Here is a 25,601-nt window from a genome sequence, read left to right as displayed (position 1 = left end):
CATCATTGCGTTTCAAAGGGCAAAAGGCCCCGGTGGTGCCTAGTGTGATGACCGTTGGCTCTTAGGAGCTCATCCGCCCATTGACAGATTTTGTTTTTGGTTCCGCTGGGTGTTCACACACCCTCCTCCTCCTGACTGGCCAGTCACGTGTGGGAGGCCAGTTTAGTCGCCGACTACTCGACCACGCGACAGGTAGTGGTGTGACGATCATTAATTATGTTATGGATATAAAAGTATCCTGCTTTACAGGTTTTTGTAACATGCGTATTCATCATAAGGTTGCTGTCAAACCAAGAGCCTAATTTCTAATTGCATCCTTACTGGTAGATATGAGAGTCTCTAACGGCTATGTTGTCAATTTCCACCTTCTTTAAGTGCGCTCTGAAGTCAATGAAGGATGAACTCAGTCTTCTTATCTTTAATCTTCTGCCTGTCAAAAATCATCCACATCCGTATGTCCCGAATACAGGCTTCCATCGCAGGAACAGCCGAATCTTGAGTCGCACGGTCGTCTGGTCTAAAAGCGAGACAAAGCTAGATGTCGTCAGCATAGCAGTGTACTGAAGGTAGGTGCTCACTGACGATTTCAAACAGAGGGCTGGTAGACCAAAAGGGATAACGAACCTGTCAGATCAACCACCTTAGCTGGAATAGCCACATTGACTACTTAATTTGGAGACTGAACTCCAGAGTACTCCTCATGAAAAGATCAAGGAGCTATCTAATTTTTCACTCAAGGAAATTGCTCTTTAATGCATTGATCAATCCTATCTTTGAATATTGATGTTCTGTCTGAGTCAACACCACCGCTACTCGACTTCCAAGAATATTTAGGGTACAGACACAGCTGCGGTAGATTAATTCTAGAATGCAGTTTCTTAGATAAATCTGTTGAAATATTTGCCAGATTACAATGGCTACCGATTGACGACCTACGTTTGAGGAAATTATTTATGATGTTCCAAATCGTAAATAATGGGAATAAATTATGACCAGACCTTTTTAGAGGATATCTGAACTATTTCTGCAACAGGCATCAGTATTATACACGATCACAACAGATAAGATGCATTGAAAGTGCCCAAATAGACACAAATATAGCGTTCAAACTCTGGCCTTCGAACTTTTCATGTAAGTGAAACTCATCTTTGGAACAGTTTATGTGGCGAAGTTAAAAGTATTTCAAATGAAGGAAATTTTAGAACGCTCTTAACGAACACCATGTTAGAGAAAATGTTAAAGCTAGATCATTTTAAAATGGCTAGAACCTTTTAACATTTTTACATTATATTTTATATACATATATATTTAATATATTTTATATTTTTTTAATGGCTATTATTGTTTATTTGTTTGTTTGTTCTTTTTTTTCACTGAATATTTATTGACTAGCTGCAGTAGATAGACCATCATAAGTTTTTTATTAACTGGGTAAACCTCACCCCCCAACCTACCCCCAATTATCTCCATACCACTGTCCCAAAGGTTTTAGCGACTTCCCATATTTCTCTCTGTATGTCATTTTGAAACCAGCGCGCACACTAGAAGAACATAATTAATTACAACCAATTATTTTCAAAAAGCTGTAACCTTTCAATCAAGCGGTCTTTTGAATTTCAGCACTCAAAGGCTCCGATCTCGGATTGTGTCAGTATCTTATGAAAGCCTTTGTCCGGAACAAAATATATGTTTTAGTCATGTTCTTCCCGGGTTTGGGCGCTTGAAAATGCACTTGAGCTCACGATATTTTATCACAAAATTTATCAGAGCCTGATGACCAACCTCCTGAATTCCAATTTTTTGCTTGTTTTCGTCGGCAGTGTCAAAAAAAATATGGTGCTGATCTGTTATATTGCCCTGCTTCCACTGAAATCCACCTTCCTCTGGGCAAAGGAAAGTGCCGTTATTTTGTTTGGCAGCAAACAGAGAATAATATCCTGATGGCCACGACAGCTGAAGTTCCATGGGGTTGTCTACAAGTACAGAAATTGATATGAATTTAAAGTGAACCAATCGGTAACGTAAAAAGTATTGCTGCTACTGCTACTGCTACTGCTACTGCTACTGCTACTGCTACTGCTGCTACTGCTACTACTACTGCTACTGCTACTGCTACTACTACTGCTACTGCTACTGCTACTGCTACTGCTACTGCTACTGCTACTGCTACTGCTACTGCTACTGCTACTACTACTACTACTACTACTACTACTACTACTACTACTACTGCTACTGCTACTGCTACTGCTGCTGCTACTGTTACTACTACTACTACTACTACTACTACTACTACTACTACTACTACTACTACTACTACTACTACTACTACTACTACTACTACTACTACTACTACGAGTATCTTACTATCATCTGTGGAGAAAAAATCCCCATTAAAGAAATGGTTTAACCCTGGTAATGAATCGACTGCGTGTTGAGCGGAAATCGTGGGGAGTTAACTGTTTGTCTTGCAAAGAAAATCACCGAGCATCTGAGTGCCAAGTTGTAACAAATATTGACGAAAGAAGAGAACTTTTGAAGAAACAAGGAAGGTGTTTCGATTGCGTGCGCCGTGGGGGGGGGGGGGGGGGGGGGGGGTCACCTAGCCCGTAACTGTGACGCCAAAAGTAAGTGTTTTAAGTGCAGTGGTCGTCACCATTTGGCAGTTTGTGACAGTATTATGAGGGACAAAAAGCAGCCTCACCTGCACTGCATATTGGTTCTGGGATGTATGTTTTCTTACAAACTGCTTAAGTAAATGTCTCAATCCCGTGGAAGGAACTCTCTCATATTCTCACTGTAAGTTCAATTTTTGATACTGGAGACCAGAGATCCTATATCAAGCAGAAGGTAGTAAATGCCTTGAAATAGAAAACTGTCAGGACAGAGAGATTGAAAATTGCATCATTTGGGGATCAGAACCAAGAGCTGGAAGCTGTCAACCTGGTCGAAATTTCTTTAAACTAATCAGGAACAGACTTTAAAACAACACTGAATGCATTTGTAGTCTCTCACATTTGTAATGACTTACAGAGTCAAGATTTAGAATGGGTTAAAAAAAGGTATCCCAGTTTAAAAAACAGTGAATTTGCTGATGTGTGGCCTGCCAGCAGTACAATACAGATTGTTTTGTTTTTTGTTTTTGTTTTTTGTTGTATTTATTTATTTCGGACACACAAACAATTACAATACATTACATTTACAATTCATTACAATAAATTCAAATTATCAGATTGATTTGTTGATTGGTTCAGATTATATCTGGGATTTCTTCCATGGCAAGTCAGTAAGGGGGGAGGAGTCGGATCACGGTGGTAGGGTGGTCCCGTAGCTGTTTCTACAAAGTTTGGATGGGTGTTGTCTGGTCCGGTGGAAAATCTCCCGAGGGATAAACTTTCAAGTATTCAGTTTTCGTCGACTCATGTGTTGAGAACGGAGTCAAAGGTTGTTGATGATACGCTGCTAGGGGATTTGGATAGATTGTGGGATCTGGATTCTGTCGGCATTCGAGATAAGCATACTGTTCTTGAAGCCTTTGAAAAGAATTTGGGTTTTGAAGATTGAAAGTATTTGGTCCATCTACCTTGGAAGGAGCAACATGGGCTGTTGCCAGATAAATTTGAGAGCTGTGTAGCAAGATTGAGCTCGCATCTTAAACGTCTGAGAAAGGATCCAGAGATCTTCAAAGAATATGACTCCATCATACAAGATCAGTTGCAGAGTGGTATAATTAGGCAAGAAGACTGTGCCAAGCGTCCTGATGTTGGAAGGGTGCATTATTTATTTATTATTTGGATGCCCTTGCAACCAAACTTCTTGTTGTTTTTTATGCGACGTCGAGGCCCAGCAGTGATAGTCTTAACGAATCTCTTTACTTAGGAACAGCCTTAACTCCAACGATCTTCAATGTTCTCCTCCGGTTTAGAGAGAAACGAATTGCACTTGTTGGAGACATTGAAAAGGCCTTTCTTAATGTAGGAGATGCCGAAGAAGATCGTGATGTCCCGCGATTCCTCTGGGTGGAAAGTTTAGAGGCGAATCCCGGATTGACGTTCTATCGGTTTTGTCGTGCAGGTGGTGTCAATGCTAGTCCTGTTATTTTGAATGCCACTTTGAAGTATCATATCAGTCAATATGAGGCTGGTCCTGGTTTGGTTCAGAACTTGTTGAATTCATTTTATGTGGATGATTTGGTGAAAGGCGAAAGGGGTGTCGAGGAGTGTCTGTCGCTTTATCAGAAGTGTAGAATTGCCTATCGGAAGGTGGATTTAACTTGCGAATCGAAAGTGGATTTCAAATTCACCTAAATTGCTTGAATTGTTTTTTGAGAACCAAGTTGAAACTGTGGATCTTGTGCTGTAGCGGAGGATACAGAGTCTTATGCGAAAACTAATGTCAATCATTTGGAGAAGCTTGATATGAAAGATGAACACAAGGTACTCGGTCTTAACTGGAACTGTATTACTGATGAGTTTATTTTCAAATTTGAAGCCTTACTGAGACTCTCAGAAGACTTGGAACCGACCAGGAGAAACTTCTTAAAAGTTACTCCCTTGGAGTACTCAGTCCAATACTGGTGGAAATGAAGATTTTGTTTCAATCTCTTTGCCAAGACAAGTTTGATTGGGGTGCGCCACTCCCGGAGTCTACCCGGAAGTAGTGGAACAGGTGGCTCCAGAGAGGTGCAGCAAGTGCTAGTACCGAGGAGTGTGTATGCTGGATTAGAGGAAGGTGTTAGGTCGTATGTTATTCGTGGGTTTGGGGACGCTTCAGAGAAGGCTTATTGTGCTGTTGTTTGCTTGGTTCTTGAAGTGAGTGGTGATTTGTTTCCAGTTTTGTTGTCATCCAAAACCAGAATGGCACCGCTGATAAGGCAGTCTATCCCTAGACTCGAATAACTGTCTAGGGTAATCTTCAACTCACTCACTTCGACCGCCCCGTCTCATAGCAAGATTGGTGTCCTCAGTTAAAGAAGCCTTGGCGTCGTAGATTACAAGACACACTTGTGGCTGGACAGCAAGACTGCAATCTGCTGGATAAAGGGTTCGAAGGAATGGAAGCAGTTTGTGCAAAATAGTGTGAAGGAAATCTTGTCTTTAACCGAAGAGAGAATGTGGAACCATTGTAGTGGTGTTGAGAACCCAGCAGACATAGGATCTCGTGGAGAAGGTGCCGCTAAGTTAAAGAGTAATGTGTTGTGGTGGAAGGGACCATCGTGGCTGTCAGAGCCCAACAATTGCTGAGGAGTGTTGCGTAGAGATGAAGAAAGGCCAAGTTATCGAAGCAGTTGTTGAAGCAGTATTGTTAAATACAAATGGGATGCCCAATGTGAACACTATTATTTCGATTACAGATTTTAGCTCCTGTGACAAGTTGTTTTGTATTACAGCCTTGGTGTTGCGCTTTGCTACAAGAAGAAACTGTTTACTTGGAAGAAGTTACTGCAGACGAAATTGGAAGTGCAGAAGTGAAGTTGTTAAGAAGTGTCTAGAAAGAATTGAAGTCCCAAGCAAATTACAGTCAACTTTGGTTTGTACGAAGACAGTAGTGGAGTCCTAAGATGTAAGAGGAGAATTGCTAATGCTGATGTACCACATGAGACGAAGGTCCCAGCCTTACTGCTAAAGAATCATTATCTTTCAACTATGTTGGTGGGAGCTGCTCATGAAAGGGTGCATCACAACAGGGTAGAAGCTACGCTAGTCCCGCTGAGAACCAGATTTTGGATTGTCAAGGGACGACAGTTTGTTAAAAGAACACTAGCTAGCTGTACAGTTTGTCGCAGATATGAAGGGAAGAGTTACAGCGTGCCTCCTCAAAGTGACCTAGCCGAGTTTAGATTGAGCCAAAAACCTGCCTTTACTTATGTCGGAGTAGGTTATGCTGGACCTTTGTACATTAAGGCGTCAGGACAGCCAGCGTAACAGAGGGTCTATGTTCTCCTGTTTACCTGCTGTTCTGTGAGAGCGGCACATTTTGAGTTTGTTACAGACCTGTCAGTTGATGTTTTCATCCGTTGCCTGAGGGGATTCGCAGCTAGAAGAAGTTTGCCAGAACTGATTATCTCGGACAATGCCAAAATGTTTAAGACTGCTTATAAAATTTTGAGCAAGTTAATTTCTTACTAAAGAGTCAAGAAATTCCTGGCCAGTAAAAGAATTGACTGGAGAATTAATGGGGACAGAGCGCCCTGGTGGGGTGGCTTGTTTGAGCGATTGATTCAGAATCGAATACAAAGAGATGTTTATGGAAGACACTTAGAAATGCCAATTTAAACTATGACGAATCGCACACTGTTCTAGTCGAGGTTGAGGGAACTCTTAACTCTAGACCCTTAACTTACGTATCGTCAGATGGTGATCCCGAAGAACCATTGACACCAAGGCACTTGATGTATGGAAGACGAATATTAACACTGCCGGAGGTGATAGGAAATCGACAAGCCTCAATTGACCATTAAGTGACGTCGGAAGATCTCTCAAGAAGACGGAAGTACCTAGGATTGCTACTGGAACACTTTTGGAGGCGCTGGAGCAGAGAATATGTTACAGAGTTAAGGAACATGCATCGGCAGAAATCCAGGTCTAGAACCAGTATTGCTGTATCTGAGGGAAATGTTGTTACCGTCTTCGAAGACAATCTGCACCGTAGTCAGTGGAAACTTGGACGAGTGGAGCAGTTGATCCATGGCGCCGACGATCGCGTTAGAGCAGCTTTAGTCAAGATTATCAGTAAGAGTGGTAGACCTGTTACTGTGAAGAGGCCAATTTAATGGCTGTTTCCCCTGGAGATAACTGTCGTGAATAATGATGAACAAACTCGGGAGGAGCAGATAATTGATGGCATCAGGCCACCCACTCGTCTTGCCGCTCGGAATGCTGATTATGTTCCGAGATGAGTTGACCTGTGATTCGACTTGTCAAGGGGGGAGTGTTTCACGGAGTTTTGAGTTACATTTCGTCGCGCGTGACCGTTTTTGGTCTTACATGTAGGAGATGTTGATGCTCTTGAATGACGGACACAGAGACACTGACGCAAACAGCATCCCTATTAGGGAACAAACTAACTATAAAAACTCATAATTTGCATCCAAACTGCGCTCCGGATTCACTCTGGATGGAGTACTGTAGTTTCCATTCTATATATTACTGTTTTAAGTTAAAGTAATTAGTATCCTCAGAGGTACAAATCACAAAGAACTAATATTGTGTATTTTTTAAACATTCTTTACTCGTATGTGTATTCGATCATTGGATTTATCGTTCTTCAAAACCAGCCGAAAGTGATTTTTCGCCGGTTTTACCGAGGCATTGTAAGCATTTAATTTGGTTTATACATTTAAGATCGTTCAGTGAACCGTATCAAAGGCTTTCATTAAATTAAAAAAAAAAAAAAAAAGAATTATAGCATCGTTAACGTTGCCAAATAGTTGTACCATCAAGCTATGAATGTTCTGAGAATCAACAATACATAATTATCGTGAATACCTTTAGCACGCGTGACTCCCATTTTTTTGGGGTATTCTTTTAGTGCTTTTTCCATGCTCTTCGAGAACTTTCTCAGTTTTGAATGGGTCATTCTCTTGCATGATTTCTTTAAATCTTTCTTGAGCTTTTCTAAATTGCTCCAGAACTTCGGCTTCAGCGTCTCTTCGATTCCCAAAAGTGTCACCTGAATTGGTTCGGGCAGCGTGGCTCCCCCAATGTTGTAAGTTAGTTGTTCCTCTCCAAATTCTTTTGTAGTCTCCTCTGATTCCTCGAATTTACTGACGTCAACGCTGACAGATGCCTCAAAACCTCCATAACCTCCTGAGACGGAAACACTGCCTCCCACCTGAAAAAGAGTTTTCATCATTTATAGCTACATATATTTACATCCAACATAGTAGTCCATGAGAGGGTGTAAGGAAAATAAATAGCCATGGACACCTTCACATGAGAAAAAAATATATATCCAAGAACTGGGTGGAAAGCTTCGGAGCCCACCGTTTATATATATAGCTTTAAAACAGCTCAGTCATAATACGGCCACCAAATACACAGAATAATGTACTCCATTTCCATAATGTATCTCCATTTCGTTAACAGTGGCAGTGATGTCATAATAACGTCAAGGCAAGTCAAGTCAATTCAACTTTATTTAGGCAGGGTAGCCCTATCAGCCACTGGCTTGTATCAAAAGGAGCCCTGCGTAAATTATGACTATGTGATAAACATTCAAAATCATCATCTTTGATGATTTCCCATGGGATGTGTTCTAATTCTTCACGGAACAATGCACACTGTAATTTTCAGGGAGTTATAATAACTCCTCTAGTGGGGCTAATTTAACTCCTTGCAGTGGAGTTATTTTTCGTGGAGTTATTTTAACTCCAAAAAGGAGTTTAAAGAACTCTTTTTCAGGAGTAAAAGTGACCCCAGATATTGAGGAGTTAAAATAACCCCAAAAAAGGAGTTATCCTGTACCTAAAATTTTCACTCCACTTTCAGAGTTAAATTAACTCCAAAAAGAGTAAAAACAACCCGTGTAAGGAGTACAAGTAACCCCATTTCGGAGTAATTTTAACTCCAGACTGGGAGTAAAAAGAACTCTTTTTCAGGAGTAAAAATGACCCCAAATTCGGAGTTAAATTAGGAGTTAAAATAACCCCAAAAAAGGGGTTATCCTGTACCTAAAATTTTTACTCCATTTTTGGAGTTATAAGAACTCCCTAAAAATTACGGTGCAGGATTATAATGTTTACAATTTCTCGTTTCAGTAATTTTTGGTTGAGGGCGTTTTATATTATCCTGTGGAGCTTTCTTACCCCAAAAATGGCACCGTGGTCAGAAAAACCAACTGGTATAATCTACTGTGATCGAAGATGATTACTATTTTCTGGGTGTAAATAAAGACTATTAACTCGATGTAAAATTTGTGTAACCCTTCATTGAACTGTTTGCAAACTCAATTTTTCTCTTTTCTCTGGGACATGCGTGGTCATACCGCCTATCATTCCGCTCAAACCCACACTTTCCTGCCAGATCCCAATGGATCACCCTAGACACCTTGTCATGTCTCCTCTTGCATTCTTTTTGTGCCAACACAAGGGATGAACTTGCAACATGTCATTCTTGCTCTCACGTAATTTGTCCGTGCAGGTTGATCCTGTGCTGCAACGATGAGAGCTTCTTCTTCTTCTTGTTATTGTCATTATTATTGCTATTAGTATTTGTTTTATTATTTTTGTTATCATTATGGTGAGACATCATCATTACTGAACTCCTTCTTAACGGACACCTCTCAGACGGACAACCGACACTTTTGAAACCGTCACTAAACGGACACTTGAGTAGTGAAAAATACCTCAGAACGGAAATGTAGATGCTCTACATGACTGTAATTTGCAAAATGTTCGTCATTTTGTTGTCTTGCTCCAGTTCACAGTGTATATACGGTTAACGCTTTTAGACCATGAAGCCGTGAAAGTTAGCTTTATGAATGAGCGTTTGATTGCACAATGAGGAAATGATTCTACTTTTCGACTACAATGTTCCAGTTTTAGCTCTTTTATACAGGTTTAACAGACGACTTTTCATTGCCAATTGGTTCAGCGTTAGTTTCTTAAAAAATTACCGGGGTCACGTTACCTCGACTCTCTATAAGCCGGCACCTCTCTTAGACGGACAGTCGTGGCCGGTCCTTAAGGTGTCTTAGAAAGAGTTGACTGTACGAGCTTGCAGAAGCTTCACTAATTCCCCACCTACAAATTACTTAATGAAAGTTTTACTTACATTTTCTGAAGCATAAGACATAAATTCTTTGAGAGAGCTTCTGAATCTTGTGATTTTCTTTGTCCCCAATACTACGTGGACTACAACGTGCTAATAAAATCAACAAACAGTCGTCGTTCTTAATGTCGCTTCGTACATTCCTCAATAAATGATATTGTCTACGAAAACCGAACAAAATCATAAAAAAAGTAATAATAAAAGAAACTGAAAAATATCCACACCCTATATGTGAATTTCCAAGATAAATCTCCATCCAGGATTTTGATTTTATAGTTTAGGGTAAGTAACGTATTCAAGACAATCTGAGGTTAAAAATCTGACGTTGAATTCTCACTAAGAAACCTACCCTTATAAACTTCCCCCAATTACAGAAACCTTGCTCGTTCTAAATATTACTTCCTTCCAGTTTAAAAGTTTTCGTTTTCTTTAGAAAACAACACAAGATCAATTCTTTATTTTTCCCCATAATACTTAACATAAAACATTATACGGCTAAAATCAACAACAAGAGAAGAGACCGCCGGCTACCTGTTAAAACTAAAGCTCAACAGAAACAGGTAGTCGGATTAAAAAAGAGTATGATTGAATTCTTTCACTTACGGTTCCCCAAAAGCTCAGGAACTCGAAATATTTATCTTTGTCGGATACTTTCTTGAAATTTACTGGCAGTCGACAAACATCGGCAGCAAACTCATTCGTTAGTGTCCATTCGTTGTCTTCTACTGATCTGAGTCGGTATCTTGCTTCACCTTTATTGCAGATTTCTGTGCAGTCGCGATAGACGGTTTCTCCATTTTGCGTACTTTTTTTCATTTGCTCGTACTCTGAGTGGAAGTCAAACAAACCGATTTCAATTACAATCCGCTGATATTATCAGAATGCTGAACGTTCGTCAGATATAGTCTCCAAACCCTCCGTAAACTAGCATTTTAAATGCTAGCATCTGGTGGTCCTTTAGGAGAGGTGCTTATCTAAGAGCGCCGGACTGCGGGGTTTCTGTCAAACTAAGGCAATTAGCGTAGCTCATAGATCACTGATCGCTTTCGTCCGTTGATCAGCCAATTCAAATTGTTGTTTGTGGAAAGTCACACACTAAGTAGATATATATATATATTTTTCTTTTGCTGGTAGCACGACTAATATCACATCATTCTAAAGAAAACTGTTAATAAATGTACATAATCGTACTAATACTCACACTCATTTTTCTTGGACAATTTTGTCCAAGGGGTAAAGTTGCGATGAGATTAACCCTATGTGAAGCACCAACCCGCGAAGCCAGACCTCTACACCGAGAACTCCGTGCCCTACTCTTTACGACAAGTGCGTGGTACCACATCATTTAAAAGAAATAGACTTACTTGAGCTTAAGCTGAAGGAAAAGTCAAACAATCCGGAGTAGCCAGCTGTTTAAAAGCAAAAAGACAGGCGCTAATTCTTTCAAAAATAATGGTAAAAAGCATGAAAAGTACACAACACAACTATTAAAGCCATTTCATTTAAATCTCTTATTTCTGGGCACTGTCAATCAAGGGGCATATTTTTACAAAGTAAAGCCAAAGGAGTTTTTCCCTCACTCGTTTTTACTTTCATAGATAGATTTCATTGAAAACGTAACTTTGTAGACAAAATTATTCAACAGGTCAGGGGTCAAGCAAAGCCTTTTCGCTAAGCGTTTGAATCGTTTACTTTATCGTTTGGTCTATTTTTATTTTCGTTCTGACAGCATTCTTTTTTTCGCTGGTTTGAGTGGCCATTTGGCAAGACGTGCGCTATCGCAGACAAGTGAAAATTTATTATGTATACATAAAATAGCTGTACCGCTTTCGTATTTGTCAGCGATTCATCGGTAATTTATATTTTTGGCACAAAGTTTTGAACGTTCAAAGTCCCATGACTGTTTCGTTCTTGCAAGTTTACAATGCCTGGAAAAACAAAAAAGGTAAGCTATCATGATGGTATTACATACGTACTGAAGCACGTTTTGCAAAATAAGGACCGGTGAATTGTGAAACGGTATACATAAGGTTATCTTGTGCAAAGATAACCCTTTAAGCGAGGAAATGCGTGACGTTTGGAAATACGAAGCGCTTCAATTAGAAATGCGGAATGACCGTAGTATGTTTAGAAAAAGAATCGTGCAACGTGAGACGGCACGTGCAACTTTGTCTATTTTGGGCGCGCTTGATAAAAGTAACACACCATAGGCTTTTTCAAATTACTACGATAAAGTAATCAATAATTGCCCTGTTTTCTTCGGAATCGTGATATCCATTATGCCAGAAATTCAACACCTTGTACGGTTTGTTTTGCCAAGATTCAGGTTTTGTACACATTACGAAATCGACACAATCCAAACGATCGAGACGTTCGAAAATATAGATTGTTTTGTTAAAAAAAACGCTTCACACGCTTTACCTTAAACATCTTAAACTGTAGAAATGCGGAAGGATGGGTGTGTACACTTCGCAGAAAAAGCATAGAAAGCTTTTCCTTTTCTCAAGCAACTTTTTACGTGTGTCCTTCGTGTATCTTTTGCTGCTGCAGAGTAAATTATCTGCTGGATGTAAAATTCAACGCTACACTACTAATATATATTGGAATGAAAAGGCGACGGACACCACATGTCTTCCAAGTGAACACTTACAAACAACTTCTTGCGCCTTCTTGAGGCTTGCGGTAATATTTTTTTAGCTTCTTGCGGTACTGTAGAGATTTTTGACTTCTTGCGTTTCAAAGTTCCTGTGGGTATTAAAACAACAAAAATACGGCACTGGTGCCTCGCGCGTTCTTGCGGCGCGACAACTTCTTGCCCCGCCTCTTGCGTGTGCATTATTTTATGGCTGTACTGTAAGACTACTCCGTCCACAAATGACCGGGAATAGTCAATGCTTTGTCCTTTTTCGGATAGTATGCGAATACAGCCGTTTCTCCTTGCTCCTTACTGCTATGGGCGTTTCGCCAGGAGGAATGTCTGCGACTCATCGACAAAAATTCCATAGAACTCCATACTTGTTACATAAATCAGTGTTTACATAATAAATCCGGTTGTCATGGGGTTCCAAATGTTAATTTCTTTGATTTTATGTTTCTCCAGCCGTCAGTTGTGGTTTTATTTTTCTACTTTTCTGCGAACGAGCTTCAGAAAAACTCAGATGCTTTTTTTCTAAAGAAGAATATATTGTAAGAATACTGTCTTTTTTGTAGTAGATTCACCACGTTTAGATTTGACCGCTGTGGCCTTTTGTCTCAGATTGTCTGTCATTCGTAAACAGCAGGTTACAACAATATTACTACTTCGTCGACCAATCAGAGCACCTGACCAAATTTCGGACAGATTTTACGTCGTCGGTATGGAATTTCTGTTGCTGAGTCGCAGACAGAAACTCTGTTTTTTTTTCTTTAATATTGTCGTCTACTTTTAAGCGTTTTCACATCATATGACTTTAACTTCTCAGACGTCAAATGCGTCTAAAAGTTGAACCTCGCTCAACGTTTAAGTTTACGTGCGACACATCATCGCTTCTATTTTATTAATGCAAGAGAGGATAAAGGGGACACAGAAGGCATCCCCCATACACACCCTATTCCATAGGTAATTCGTCTCGAGTTATTTTAGAATCGGGATTAAGTTACCTCGCGCGCTGCGTGAATGTTTCGTGGAGGTTTGCCGTGCAAAACGTGTCGAACGAAAGGCAATGAAAGCGTAAAGAGGTCGAGAGCATTTCTGAATATTGAAGCGAAATGAGTCGGCGCTCACCTTGGAAAAGGGAATCGCTAGACTCTTTGACAACCCGTGAAATCAGTTAAACTCGAAGTTGTCGTAACCTCAGCGCTTTAATAAAATGAGAAATTTCGCCGGTCTATTAAAACCTGTCGTTTGTACAAAGCAAGTAGGACGCCAAGTGTTATCTTTGTTGAATAACAAAAGACTAATAAAAGAATAAATATCAAAGTAGAAATTGCTCTCGTCAAACTGTAAATTATAAATGATCCTGAGAGAATATTCAGTGTGTTAAGGATTTCCCAGGTGTACTGTTAGCTCTATACAAGAGAGGAAAGACGATTCTTTTTTTATTTCCGTTTCGCTGACACAGCTTTAGCAGAAATCTCTCTGTAGTCGTTTTCGTCGACAAAACGAATTGCAATATCGCTCTCCGCGTCTTCCGCCATTTTATTCTGCGTCAATTCGTGAAGGACGCGTGGCTCTGAGCGTGGGTCATCCACGCGCAACACATTCATTCATTGTGATCCACATTCGTTGTGATTGGCTGTTGTCTAATCCCCCTTGGGATCTGTGGTCTTAAAAATAACTCGAGACGAATTACCTATGGATTAGGGTGTGTATGGGGGATGCCTTCTCTGGCCCCTTTATCCTCTCTTGATTAACGCTTGTAAAGTTACGTATATGCGCGCGTTAAGTTACGTCTACACGCACGTAGAAATTGCGCTACAATGGAAATACAACTTTAGAATGGTCAAGCAACATTCTCGACTCTTTTGACGCGATATTTCTAAAAACATCTTAACTGTGCGAATAATCAAGTCACCTTAAATTATTTTTAGCAAAACGTTTTGGTCACTAAATCACTGAAAGTAAGTTTAAAAGTGCCTCAGTTTCAAAACTGCCTTTTTTTTGTTGCAAAAGTGCCCGCTTGGTTGCTCAAGTGCCCCATGTTTAGCAAAGTTCTCTACTTTGTTACAAAAGTGTTCTTTTTTCGTGACAAAAGTGCCCGTGCCTTGCAAAAAAAAAAAACAAGACAAATAACACAAAACAAATCAAAACAAACAAACAACAACATCAACGACAAACAAAACAGAAAAAAAAGTATAAACAAAACGTTGAAATAGTTTCGCGTTAATGATCGCTCAGCGTAATCAATAAAAATATAGTCCTTCTCTTTTCGTTGCACTATCATTTCAGCTGGCAGTTCAGCTAGTCGAACTGAATAGAAAAGTAGGCAAAATCTCTGAAAAATTGTCGGCTGCTTGGTTAAGGTAACATGTATATGTTGTAGTTAATTTTTTATCATAGGTAATTTTTCTTTTTCCTTTGTTTCAACTTCATTAACAAACATTACCATACCAAAAAACAAAAGAAAAACAAAAATTACCCGGGATGGAAAATTAACTACAACATATACACTGCAGATCCGGTCACCTGAGCATGCAGCTTACCTTCAGCGCTGACGTCAACGTTTAATTTATCTTGGTAGCGTTTGGTTCCCCCAAATATCTTCGATGTTTTTGTCGTTGAACAAGAGTTTCTTTCTTCATAGCAGATCTGGATTGGAACTTCATCTCCATCTTCTACCGTCAGCTGAAAGATTTTCTTGGTTTTATCAAATCCTGGATCAACGCCTCCCAGGGAGTCCCTCCCTTCTGGGTTTCCCTTTAATAAGTCGTACTTTGTACCAATAAATCCCAGTCCAGCAGGGTTCTTGTGTCTTTGACAAAATCCACCAGCAGGATCTGGGGCGGGATCAAGCTGTACCTCTAAGCCCGAAGATTCAAGATTTTCTTGATAAGGTATTCCATTTGTATTTGAACACCATCGGCATATAAGCATAAGAACCAGAATGGATGACAGTAAAGATGTCATCGTTATCTCACCTAAATGAAGAAATATCATACAACTAGAGTAGTAATAGTTCTCACCATAGCTGCCCCCGGCTTTTGACGATACAATTTTGTTTTTGAAAATGAATTCTGATGAAACCTAATTGAAGGTTACATTGAAATAAGGGACTGTTCGTTATTTATGCCTAAGGGGGGGTCGGTGATTTTCAAGCAATTCAGGCATATGAAAAATTTACCCCTCCCCGGAAGTGGGTATTTTAAAAAATTACCCCCCCGTTTATGTGACAGGCCCAAAATGTAACCCCCTACCCCCCACCCCCCTCCCCTCAGGACGCGACGTGCCTCCGATTGCGAAATTGCGTACAACACGTGTTCTGGCCGGTTGCCGATAAACCAAAATCCATTGCAAGGTCATTTGTGATCGTACAGTATGGAAGCTCTAAATGAGGAGAGCAAATTTGCAGCGCTGGTGTTAACTTGGGCCCAGAAAAGATCAGATTTAAGAGAGAAGTCAACAGTAGGAAACTTTGTAAGGAGCTCATTGCAAGGATTGAACCACGAGGATGTACTTCTGAAACTGGAGACAAAAATTATAAACAATGCTATTATTAAATATCAGATTGCATGTAAAGGGATTTAATAAGGTAATTTATATTGGAATCTTTAAATAACGCTACTCCACGTCACGTTTTCTTGGCTTTTCAAACTATAAAGACCAGGCGCGTTGTATTAAAATAGAATTCTCGATACAGAGTTCAACTTTTTAAATATGTCTGCAAAACGGCTACACAAGTGTTGAAACAACAGTTTCTGAAAGCTTACCCCCCTCCCTTATTTGTATTTTAAAAAAACACCCCCCCTTTTTCATTGATTTTGAAAATTTTACCCCCCCACTCTAAACACCGGCCCCCCCTTAGGCATAAATAACGAACAGTCCCTAAAACAGGAAGACTGCGCAACAATATATATTTATGAGCTTTTCGGGTGGTCTTGGTTACGCTCCAAGTAATATAGTTTTAAGCATGAAAGCATTGAAGGACAATGACACAAACTTGGAAAAGCCTTGTATGCGCCTTCCTTGGTGACAAGTGGTTTGCATTCAAGTTCAGCAGTGCGTGATTATTACAAGCAAGCCACAAGAAGTCAGTCCACTGTCAATTGCAAACTAATTCACTAAAGTTTACTTACTTTACTTAGTACAAGTGTCGAAAACAGTTGGTTTTAGCTTCTCGGTTAGTCCCTTGCAATACCGAATACGGCAGAAAAAGTTTTACTACCACGCGTTACTAATTAATGGCAATACGTTGTATAAATTAAATGGTATATTTTAGTGGAAGCGTTAAGACATTAAATTTACACCTTTACTATTGTGGGCGTACTTGACACGCGTAACTAGGTTTCTTTCGATAGTTGAACACTTTAAGTTGTCACCTTTTGTATTGTTACAGCTCGCGTTTTTTTTTTTTAAGTTGTCACAATATGTAATTTTGCGTAAAAAAATTTTGGGTTAAAAACAGTTACAATTCGCGTTTACTTACATTTTCTCTTAACTGTTACAATTTGCTGTGTAAGAGAAGCTCTTAATTCCGCCTTCATTTTTCTATTTTTCCTCCTAAGCGTTGATAGTGTCTTTATATGGCAGTAAATGGTAATAGATTGTTTGGGTCTATCTCCATCGTAGATCAAAATGATCAAAGGGTGGGAATATATCATTTAGCTAGCTAGAGTTGTAAGGAATTTAGTGGCGTCGGAATAGCGTGTCACCTACATACCTATTACACATGCCATTGTCTTCAAACATGTGTAGAGGTACATAAAAATTTCTTTAATGAACAGATTTCATGGACAGACATATATATTTCAAGGTGGGTGAACCTTAGTGAGAACTTTCAAAAGCATTAAGAAACTGCTAGAAAAGCCTTTTGGAAGATTTTGTTTGTTTGTTTCTTTGATATGCTAATGATCAGAAGGCAAAACCGTTACTGAACAGTCAAGCGGACTTCACTCTTTAATTTTCAATTTCTCTCAACGTCACTGTTCAATGCAATGTACGTTTACTTTTCGATATCTCTTTTTCTTCTTCTTCTTCTGTATATCTATGTGTCCGCAACCTTGCAGTTAATTAAAAAGGCATTTGATAATGATGACGTGAAATAACCGAAACCTCATGTTTCGTTTTAATCGTTAACAGTTTTCCATTTTGAAATGTCTATCCAAATAGATCCTTATTCAGAATAGTCAACGTACCTTCAAAAATCCCAAAATGACTTTTCGAGTGACCTGGTTTCAGTCTTAAGTCAAATGAACTAAAGACTTTCGGGCGAAAGCTTAAAGTAATGAAGTGTTTCAAGTGTGGATGAATTAAAGGATAATGACACAAACTTGGAAAAGCCTTGTATGGGCCTTCCTCGCTGACAAGTGGTTTGCATTGAAGTTCAGCAGTGCGTGATTATTACAAGCAATCCACAAGTCACTTCACTGTCAATTGCAAACTAATTCATTAAAGTTTACTTGACGGAGCAGTGCAAGTGTCAAATACTAGTAAAAGAATCCGTGAAAGAAAGCAGTCGGTTTTTAGCTTCTAGATAAGTCTCTTGCGATACCGAACACAGCAGAAAAAGTTTTTCTACGTCGTTTTACCAATGGCAATACTAGTGGAAGCGTTAATGCATGTCAAATTACCTGTACACCTTGACTATTGTGGGCGTACTTGACATTGTTAACTAGGCCACATTGAATAGTTGAACAATTATGTTGTTACATTTTGTATTGTTACATTTCACGTTTAAAAAAAGTGGTCACTATGCAATTTGCGTAAAAACATTTTGCACTAAAAACTGTGACAATTCTAGTTTATGTTTCCTTTTTACCTTAATTGTTGCCTTTTGAGGGGTAAGAGAAGCTCCTCCGCCTTTATTTTTTCTTTTTCCTTCTAAATGTTGATGGTGTCTTTATATGGCAGAAAATGGCAATAGATTGTTTGGGATTATCTCCATCTTAGATCAAAACGATCAAAGAATGGGAATCACTTAGCTAGAGGAATTCAGAGGGGTCGGAATAGCGTGTCACCCACATACCTCGTACGCATGCCATTGACTTTAAACATGTGTAGAGAAACATAAACATTTCTTTAATGAACAGCTTTTCATGGATAGACATATTTCAAGGTGGGTTAACCTTAATGAGAACTTCAAAATTCCAAAGAAATTCCTGGAGAAGCTTGGAAGATTTTGTTTGTTTGTTTCTTTGATATACTAATGATCAGAAGGAAAAAACTGTTATTAAACACTCAAGCGGACTTCACTCTTTAATTTCTAATTTCTTCCAACGTCACTGTTCAATCTAATTTAAGTTTACTTTTTGATGAGATCTTTATATATATATATATATATATATATATATATATATTTGTATGTCCGCAACCTTGCAGTTAATTTTAAAAAAGCATTTCTGTGACAATGATGACGTGAAATCGCCGAAACGCGATGTTTCATTTTAATCGTTAATTTTCCATTTTTGAATTGTCTATCCAAATAGTTCCTCATTTAGAATAGTCAACGTATCTTCAAAAATCCCCAAATGACTTTTCCGTTGACCTTGTTTCAGTTGTCAATCAAATGAACTTAAGACTTAAGAGCGAAAGCTTAAAGTAATATAGTTTAAAGCATGGATGCATTAAAGGATAATGACACAAACTTGGAAATACCTTGCATGGGCCTTCCTTGGTGACAAGAGGTATCCATTCAAGTTCAGCAGCGCGTGATTATTACAAGTAATCCACAAGTTCTTCAATGTCAATTGCAAACTAATTCGTTTAAAGTTTACCTAACGGAGTACAAGTGTCAAATTCTAGTAAAAGAGTCAGAGAAAGAAAGCAGTCGGCTTCTAGATTCTTGATAAGTCCCATACGATACCGAACACTGTAGAAAATGTTTTTCTTCTACGCGTTTTGGCTAATGGCAAATACGCTGTATAAATAAAATGATATTTTTCAGTGAAAGGGTTAAGACATGTCAATTTACACCTTGACTATTGTGGGCGTACTTGATATACGCTCAACTGGGCTTCTTTCAATAGTTGAACAATAGAGTTGTTACATTACATTTTGCATTATTACATCTCGCGTTTAAAAAGTTTTGTCACAACATGCAATCTGTAAATTGCGTAAAAACATTTTGTGTTAAAGGGACGCGATCACGGTTATGCGCATGCACGCCGTTTGTCTCTTCAGAATAAATTTGTCGGATCATCACTAAATTCGAAATCGCCATTACTGGTACAATCATTGAAAATCCTTCGTTTTATTCCGACAACCGTCGCTTTGGCCGGTCTAGTTATACTTCGGTGGTGGTGATTAACGTGTGGCTGTGTTGTTTGACTGGTTACGTTTTAAGAAGACGGAAAAAATAATGTTTTGATCATGGAGGTTGAGAAGAGCATGGTGGCCGTCCTGCAATAGGACGTTCTCAAGAGTCTTTGGAGATAGAGAAGCTTGGCAGATCGATCTGGTATGGTTCTAGGAGTAGTGTGTGGCTTACGAAAAGAATACACGACACTTGGAAAGTGGTTAAAGGCACGAGTTCGTTCAACTTTGATTTGATTTTTGACTCCGACCTGTAGTTATACCGCAACAGGCCACGCGATCTTCACCGATCTGGTACACTTGAAACGTTCCTTGTATCTTTGCTTTACGATCGTATATGTTTAAGAATTGATGTTTTTTAAATGAATTATTGCCTGAATATTCTGTTTATAATCTAGTTTCTTTATGTGTTCTACTCGATAACATTTGTTTTGCGGAACACTGACCCGATGCAACGCGAATAAATTTGTTCTGTTCATTTGCTGATAAGCAACTGAAATTTATGCTCAATTAAGGATAATCTTTATACTCAGGATACGTTGTGTGTTTTTGTCACCGGTCAGGCGCTATTTGTAGGTATTTCTGGGTTTATATAAGGCGAACTGAGAGAACAGTAATAAAATGTTTGTTTACAAATTTTGTTTGCCGATCTCGGTGACTGCTTTGTTAGCGTAGGTACGACCTCGTAAAAATACACGCTGGTAAATGTTTGTTTCAAAGCAGGACAGGGCTGTAAGTCTTATTCTTATCGGCTGCAACATATATCTGAGGATTAGCAAAGAATATTATAAACGTGAATTATGGGGATATATAAAATCAAACCAAATGCCCGGAAATACTCTTGCGTCGCGAACAGTGAATTTGAATTTTGTAAATTTATTTGCGTGCATCTAACTCGCTTCCGATTGGTTTAAAAACAATCAGCTACTGTCAGAACTCACACATGCGCATTATCGTGAACCTGTCCCTTTAAAAACCGTTGCAATTCGTAGTTATGCTAAATTTTGCCTTAGTTAATTGTTACATTTTGCGGCGTAAGTGAAGCTGTTCCGCCTTTTTTCATGTTTCGTTCTAAATTTTGATGGTGTCTATATCTGGCAATGAATGGTAATAGAATGTTTGGGTCTGTCTACAACGTAATTCAAAACGATCAAAGGGTGGGAATCATTTAGCTAGCTAGAGTTGTTAGAAATTCAGTGGCGTCGGAATTCCGTGTCACCCACATACCTATTACACATGCCATTGTCTTCAAACATGTGTAGAGGAACATAAACATTTCTTTAATGAGCAGCAATTCATGGACAGACAAATTTCAATGTGAGTGAACCTTAATGAGCACTCTCAAAATTCCAAAGAAATTCCCAGAGAAGCTTGCAAAATGTTGTTTGTTTGTTTTTTTTCGATATATCCTAATGATAAGGACGAAAAACAGTCACTAAACACTCAAGCGGACTTCACTCTTTATTTCTTCCAACATCACGGTTCAATCTATCTAATGCACGTTTACTTGTCGCTAATATTTTTCTTTTTCTTTTTTCAGTATATCTATATGTCCACAACCTTGTAGTTGATTTTAAAAATTGCATTTGACAATGATGACGTGAAACGTGATATTTCGTTTTAATCGTTAATTTTCAATTTTTAAAATGTCTGTCCAAATAGCTCCTCGTTTAGCATAGTTAACGTACTTTCAAAAATCCCAAAATGACTTTTCGAGTGACCTTAGTTTCAGTGCTCAGTCAAATGAACCAAAGAGTCGAAAGCGAAAGCTTAAAGTAATATATAGTTTGGAAAAGCCTTGTATGGGCCTTTCTTGGTGACAAGTGGTGTACATTCAAGTTCAGCAGTGCGTGATTATTGCAAACAATCCACAAGTCAGTTCACTGTCAATTACAAACTACTTCATTAAAGTTTACTTAACGGAGCCGGTGCAAGTGTCAAATACTAATAAGAGAATCCGTGAAGGAAAACAGTCGGTTTTTAGCTTCTCGCTAAGTCCTTTTGCTACACCGAATACAATACAGCTTAAGGTGACGACTGGTTACTGGATTTTGCCAAATTACAATGACTCACTTTCTAGTTCAAACTTGCATATTTTGTACAACGCTGTTTTGAAAACAACTTCGTAACCTGTAGCAATTTTTTTCAGCAAAGTATTTAAAGTATTATTATGCATAAACAACTGATACAAACCTCTTTCACAGTAGCAGCCATCTCTTTCCTTTCCTTAAAACTCTCCAGCTCTCTCTTTACGTGCATATAACGTTCCACCTTCTCTTTATCAGGTGATACGTTCCAATTTATCGCTCGATAAACTGACTAATTATCGCGCAATAATTTTAGCATTTATCGCACGATAACTGTTCATTTTATCATGCGATAATTAAGCAAAAAAAAAAAAAACAAAATGTCATGTCCCTTACGCGCCACCGCGAGAATTTATCTTGGGTTTGCCCGACGTATATTCTCTCAATGAGCTTTTATGCCTTTAACGAAAACTAAATAAAAAAAATCCTAACGGTTAAATGAGACGGCCATAAGCGTCTGCTGCATATAAGTCGGTCAAAAGAAAGTCAAAAATAAGCTGGAGTTCTAAAATAATTGAACTCGACACAGAAAAGATCGGGACCATGGCAGTATTTATTACAAAATCAGAAATCATTCATTGATATATATGACAGAGTTAATAAAAGATGACACCGTTAATAGCAATAATTGCACTCAAACAAAATAATAACAACCAGAGGGTCAGGAAAAACCAAGGTATACGTTACATAATTTACAAAACATCAAGACTGTCAAACATGAATGACAGAATGTTGTTTTTCCGGCCCAGGCTGGATACTCTGTCAATTTTAGGCTGAAAATATTCTTGAATTTTTCTTAAATTATAGTTTATGAACTTTCCGCTTTAGAATGTTTTGGGGTTTCTACTTATTGCTAGCCGAGCGACTCTTAATAGCTTTTAGTAAAACATTGAAAAACACCGTGATCTACTTCATGGAGTAAAATAACTTGAGAAGCCAAAATGTAAATGTAAAACTTCACCCTAGTCTAAAGGCTATCTTTTTTCGGTTACCCCATGTTTGATTGTTAGCCAGCATCACAACTACTGCTGCTATTCAATAATTGATACAATTACAGGAATAAAACTAGGAAATGGTGAATAAAGAATCCCAAACGAAAGTGTCTAATCTGATATTTTTTTTGCGCACACGCGAAAAACACGGAAAATCAATTCCGATAACAGTATAATGAAAGTAGGTCAGTATCCTTCGTTGAAACCATTTCAATTTATATTGCTATAACTCACTTTTGAATCAGTGTAATTAATGTCTTGAATTTTTCCACCATGGTATCAAAACCATTAATGGAGTGCAAGCCAAAAAATATGACATTGTATTTATCGATAACAACTACAAGTAGTTGATGCATTTTTCTGGTATTAGCATAGAACCCTCCTTTTCCTGCCATAAACTAACACACTCCATTTAATTTAATATTAAAGTAACTGGTTATTCCTTTTAGTCCATTTTACATCAATGGACGTAAAGAATAATATTAGATGTATTATTCCTTAAATCACTCTGCATCAGTCCTAAACTTTGCATGGGTTTTGGGTGGGTTTTGATTTGTCGTGGAAGCGATCCGTTGACGAGAAATTTAATGAAAGAGGTAGAAATAAACTGAATTTATTTATCAACTCGTGAGATGTTAGTATCTTAATCCATTTTTGTGTCCATCTTTCTCCCGAAAATGTAAGGAACAAAACAGGAAAATAAAGAAGTGGTGTACCCGTACTTAACAGTTATTACGAGAAGGTAAATGATTTGTTTTCAAAGGACCAAATTAAGTACACGGACGCTTCGCTTTTAATCCTTAGGCTCGAAAATTATATATTACTTAGTAAGTATTGTTGTAAATAGATTTTGGTTATTTAGTGAAATAACGGTATAATATGATTTGATAATATGATTTTGATAATCCTGAAATGATTTTTGCAGAGCAGTAATAGTTCTTCATTTTGACATTAGTTGAGTTGAGAGAAGGTAAATTGGCCACTGAACATGTTTTCTGCTTCATCCTTTTCGTCAGACGAAATTGTGGTGGACCTGATTTTATTTCTATTTAACTTTTTTCAATTCCCCTTTTTTTTCATTGTCATTGACAACACCATTGCAATTAAGTGTAACTTCCTGACGATATATTGTATACACCTACTGCTTTGTCACTTGTTCGTTTGTCAGCCTTGTTTTGATACTAATCTGAGATTACTGATTACTATTTTTGGCGTTCTTCTTCACCATGTCTCATTGAATTGTGTTGTTAGGAATTAAAAGGTTTCTATTCTCACTCGGGCCTTCACGGACAAACGCCTCGAATCTCTTAATCATTAATGCTCAAAAATCCCATGTATAAATGAACCCAGGGGATTGATTATACAAACTTTCCGGCACAAATAGAATATCAATAAGTCGTTTTGGTCCTGTTTTTTTCCTACTTTTCGTTAAAGGCGGCCTCCTAACGTTTATTTTACGCCCCTTCCTCGTCCATGCAGTTTAATACTCCCCACTCCAGTTAGGAGTGAGGGCACCCAAAGGGAATATATTGCGGTTTAAACTGTATTTTGTTTGTATTTCTGATTACGGCCTCAATTTCATCACAGTGAATTTTAGTGAAAGACCTCTTTTGAAGCGATACCACATGATTCCTTTATAATTCCTCAGAGTGTTTCCCAGGTATTTTCCATTTAGATTGGAGTTGTGGCAACTCCTGTACCACCAGGCACCAGTGTATTTTACAACACAGTTACTCGATAAGTCATTATCTCTGTCTTTTGTGCTAAACGCCATGTTATTGTGCCATGCTAACGAATCTCCTGCCGTCCTTGAATATGAACCCACTTCAATCGACACTGCGCCTGCTCATCACCAATCGTGAACTTGCCATATTGCCATAAATGTTAGTCTCTTTAAGATGACGGCCTCAGCTTCATTTCAGTGAATTTAAGTGAAAGGTTATTTCTAAAATAATACCAGCGAAGTCCTTGCCAGTTACGTTGTTTCCCCAAGTATCTTCCGTTGAGATTGGATTGCTGGCAGCTGTTGTACCACCAGGCACCAGTACATGCCACAGCGCAGCTCCTACTTCCGTCATTGTCATTATCTCTATCTTTTGTGCTAAACGCTATGTTATTGTGATGACCTGTTAACGAATCTGCCGCAGTCCCAGAATATGAACCCACTTTGAGTCGATACTTCGCCTGCTCATCACCAATGTTAAACTTGCCATATTTGGCATACACTCTTACTCCGTTCCAGTCCTCTAGTTCTACTCGTAAAGAACTGGGTCTAGCAGCCGTCAGCCTGTGGATCTTGTCGTTTCCTAACCAGAACTCAGCTGTCAGCTGACCAAAGCCTGCTTTGTAATCGTTCCATCCCCGATAGAAGTCTACAGAGCCATCTTGTCTTCTCTGGAACACGGTCCATCCTCCACCATCAGTGTGCATGTCACAATAAACAGTGAAGAATCCTTTGCCGTCTGGGTTCACCGCGTACAATCCACTTTTAGTATGGCCTGTCTTTAGCAGTAGCAAGCAGTCCTGACCTAAATTAGAATAAAATAGAGTAAAAAGCGTTAATCAAATAACGATTTGAGAAAATTTCTTTTTTTAATTAAATGTGAAGGATCCTTTACCATTCGGCTTTACTTCAGTATTGACGGTAAATACCCCAGCCTGAATTTTGAGAAGACATCGATTTTTAAACTACAAAAAATAGAACGTTTTATAGAGGCAAATACACTAATTGAGTATTCTACAGTACCGCAAGTGATCCCCAACCGAAAATGATCCCGAGACCGCAAATGATTCCCAAAACGGACCGCAA

At 38.7% G+C, this 25,601-nt stretch overlaps 1 protein-coding gene across 2 annotated transcripts in view; it reads right to left on the bottom strand.

Moving 5' to 3' along the window:
- Positions 1 to 24,593: 24,593 nt before the first annotated feature.
- The window catches only part of LOC140950554 (uncharacterized), a 7,503-nt gene continuing 6,495 nt past the window's right edge, over positions 24,594 to 25,601 (bottom strand). For both annotated transcript variants that reach the window (XM_073399796.1, XM_073399802.1), the window contains exon 5: positions 24,594 to 25,320. In XM_073399796.1, the coding sequence (XP_073255897.1) occupies positions 24,686 to 25,320 (635 nt within the window). In that variant the 3' untranslated portion in view covers positions 24,594 to 24,685. The remainder of the gene's footprint in view (positions 25,321 to 25,601) is intronic.

The sequence above is a fragment of the Porites lutea genome, chromosome 1 (genome assembly GCF_958299795.1).
Source record: "Porites lutea chromosome 1, jaPorLute2.1, whole genome shotgun sequence".
NCBI lineage: Eukaryota > Metazoa > Cnidaria > Anthozoa > Scleractinia > Poritidae > Porites > Porites lutea.
This window is presented reverse-complemented; position numbering and strand designations above follow the sequence as displayed.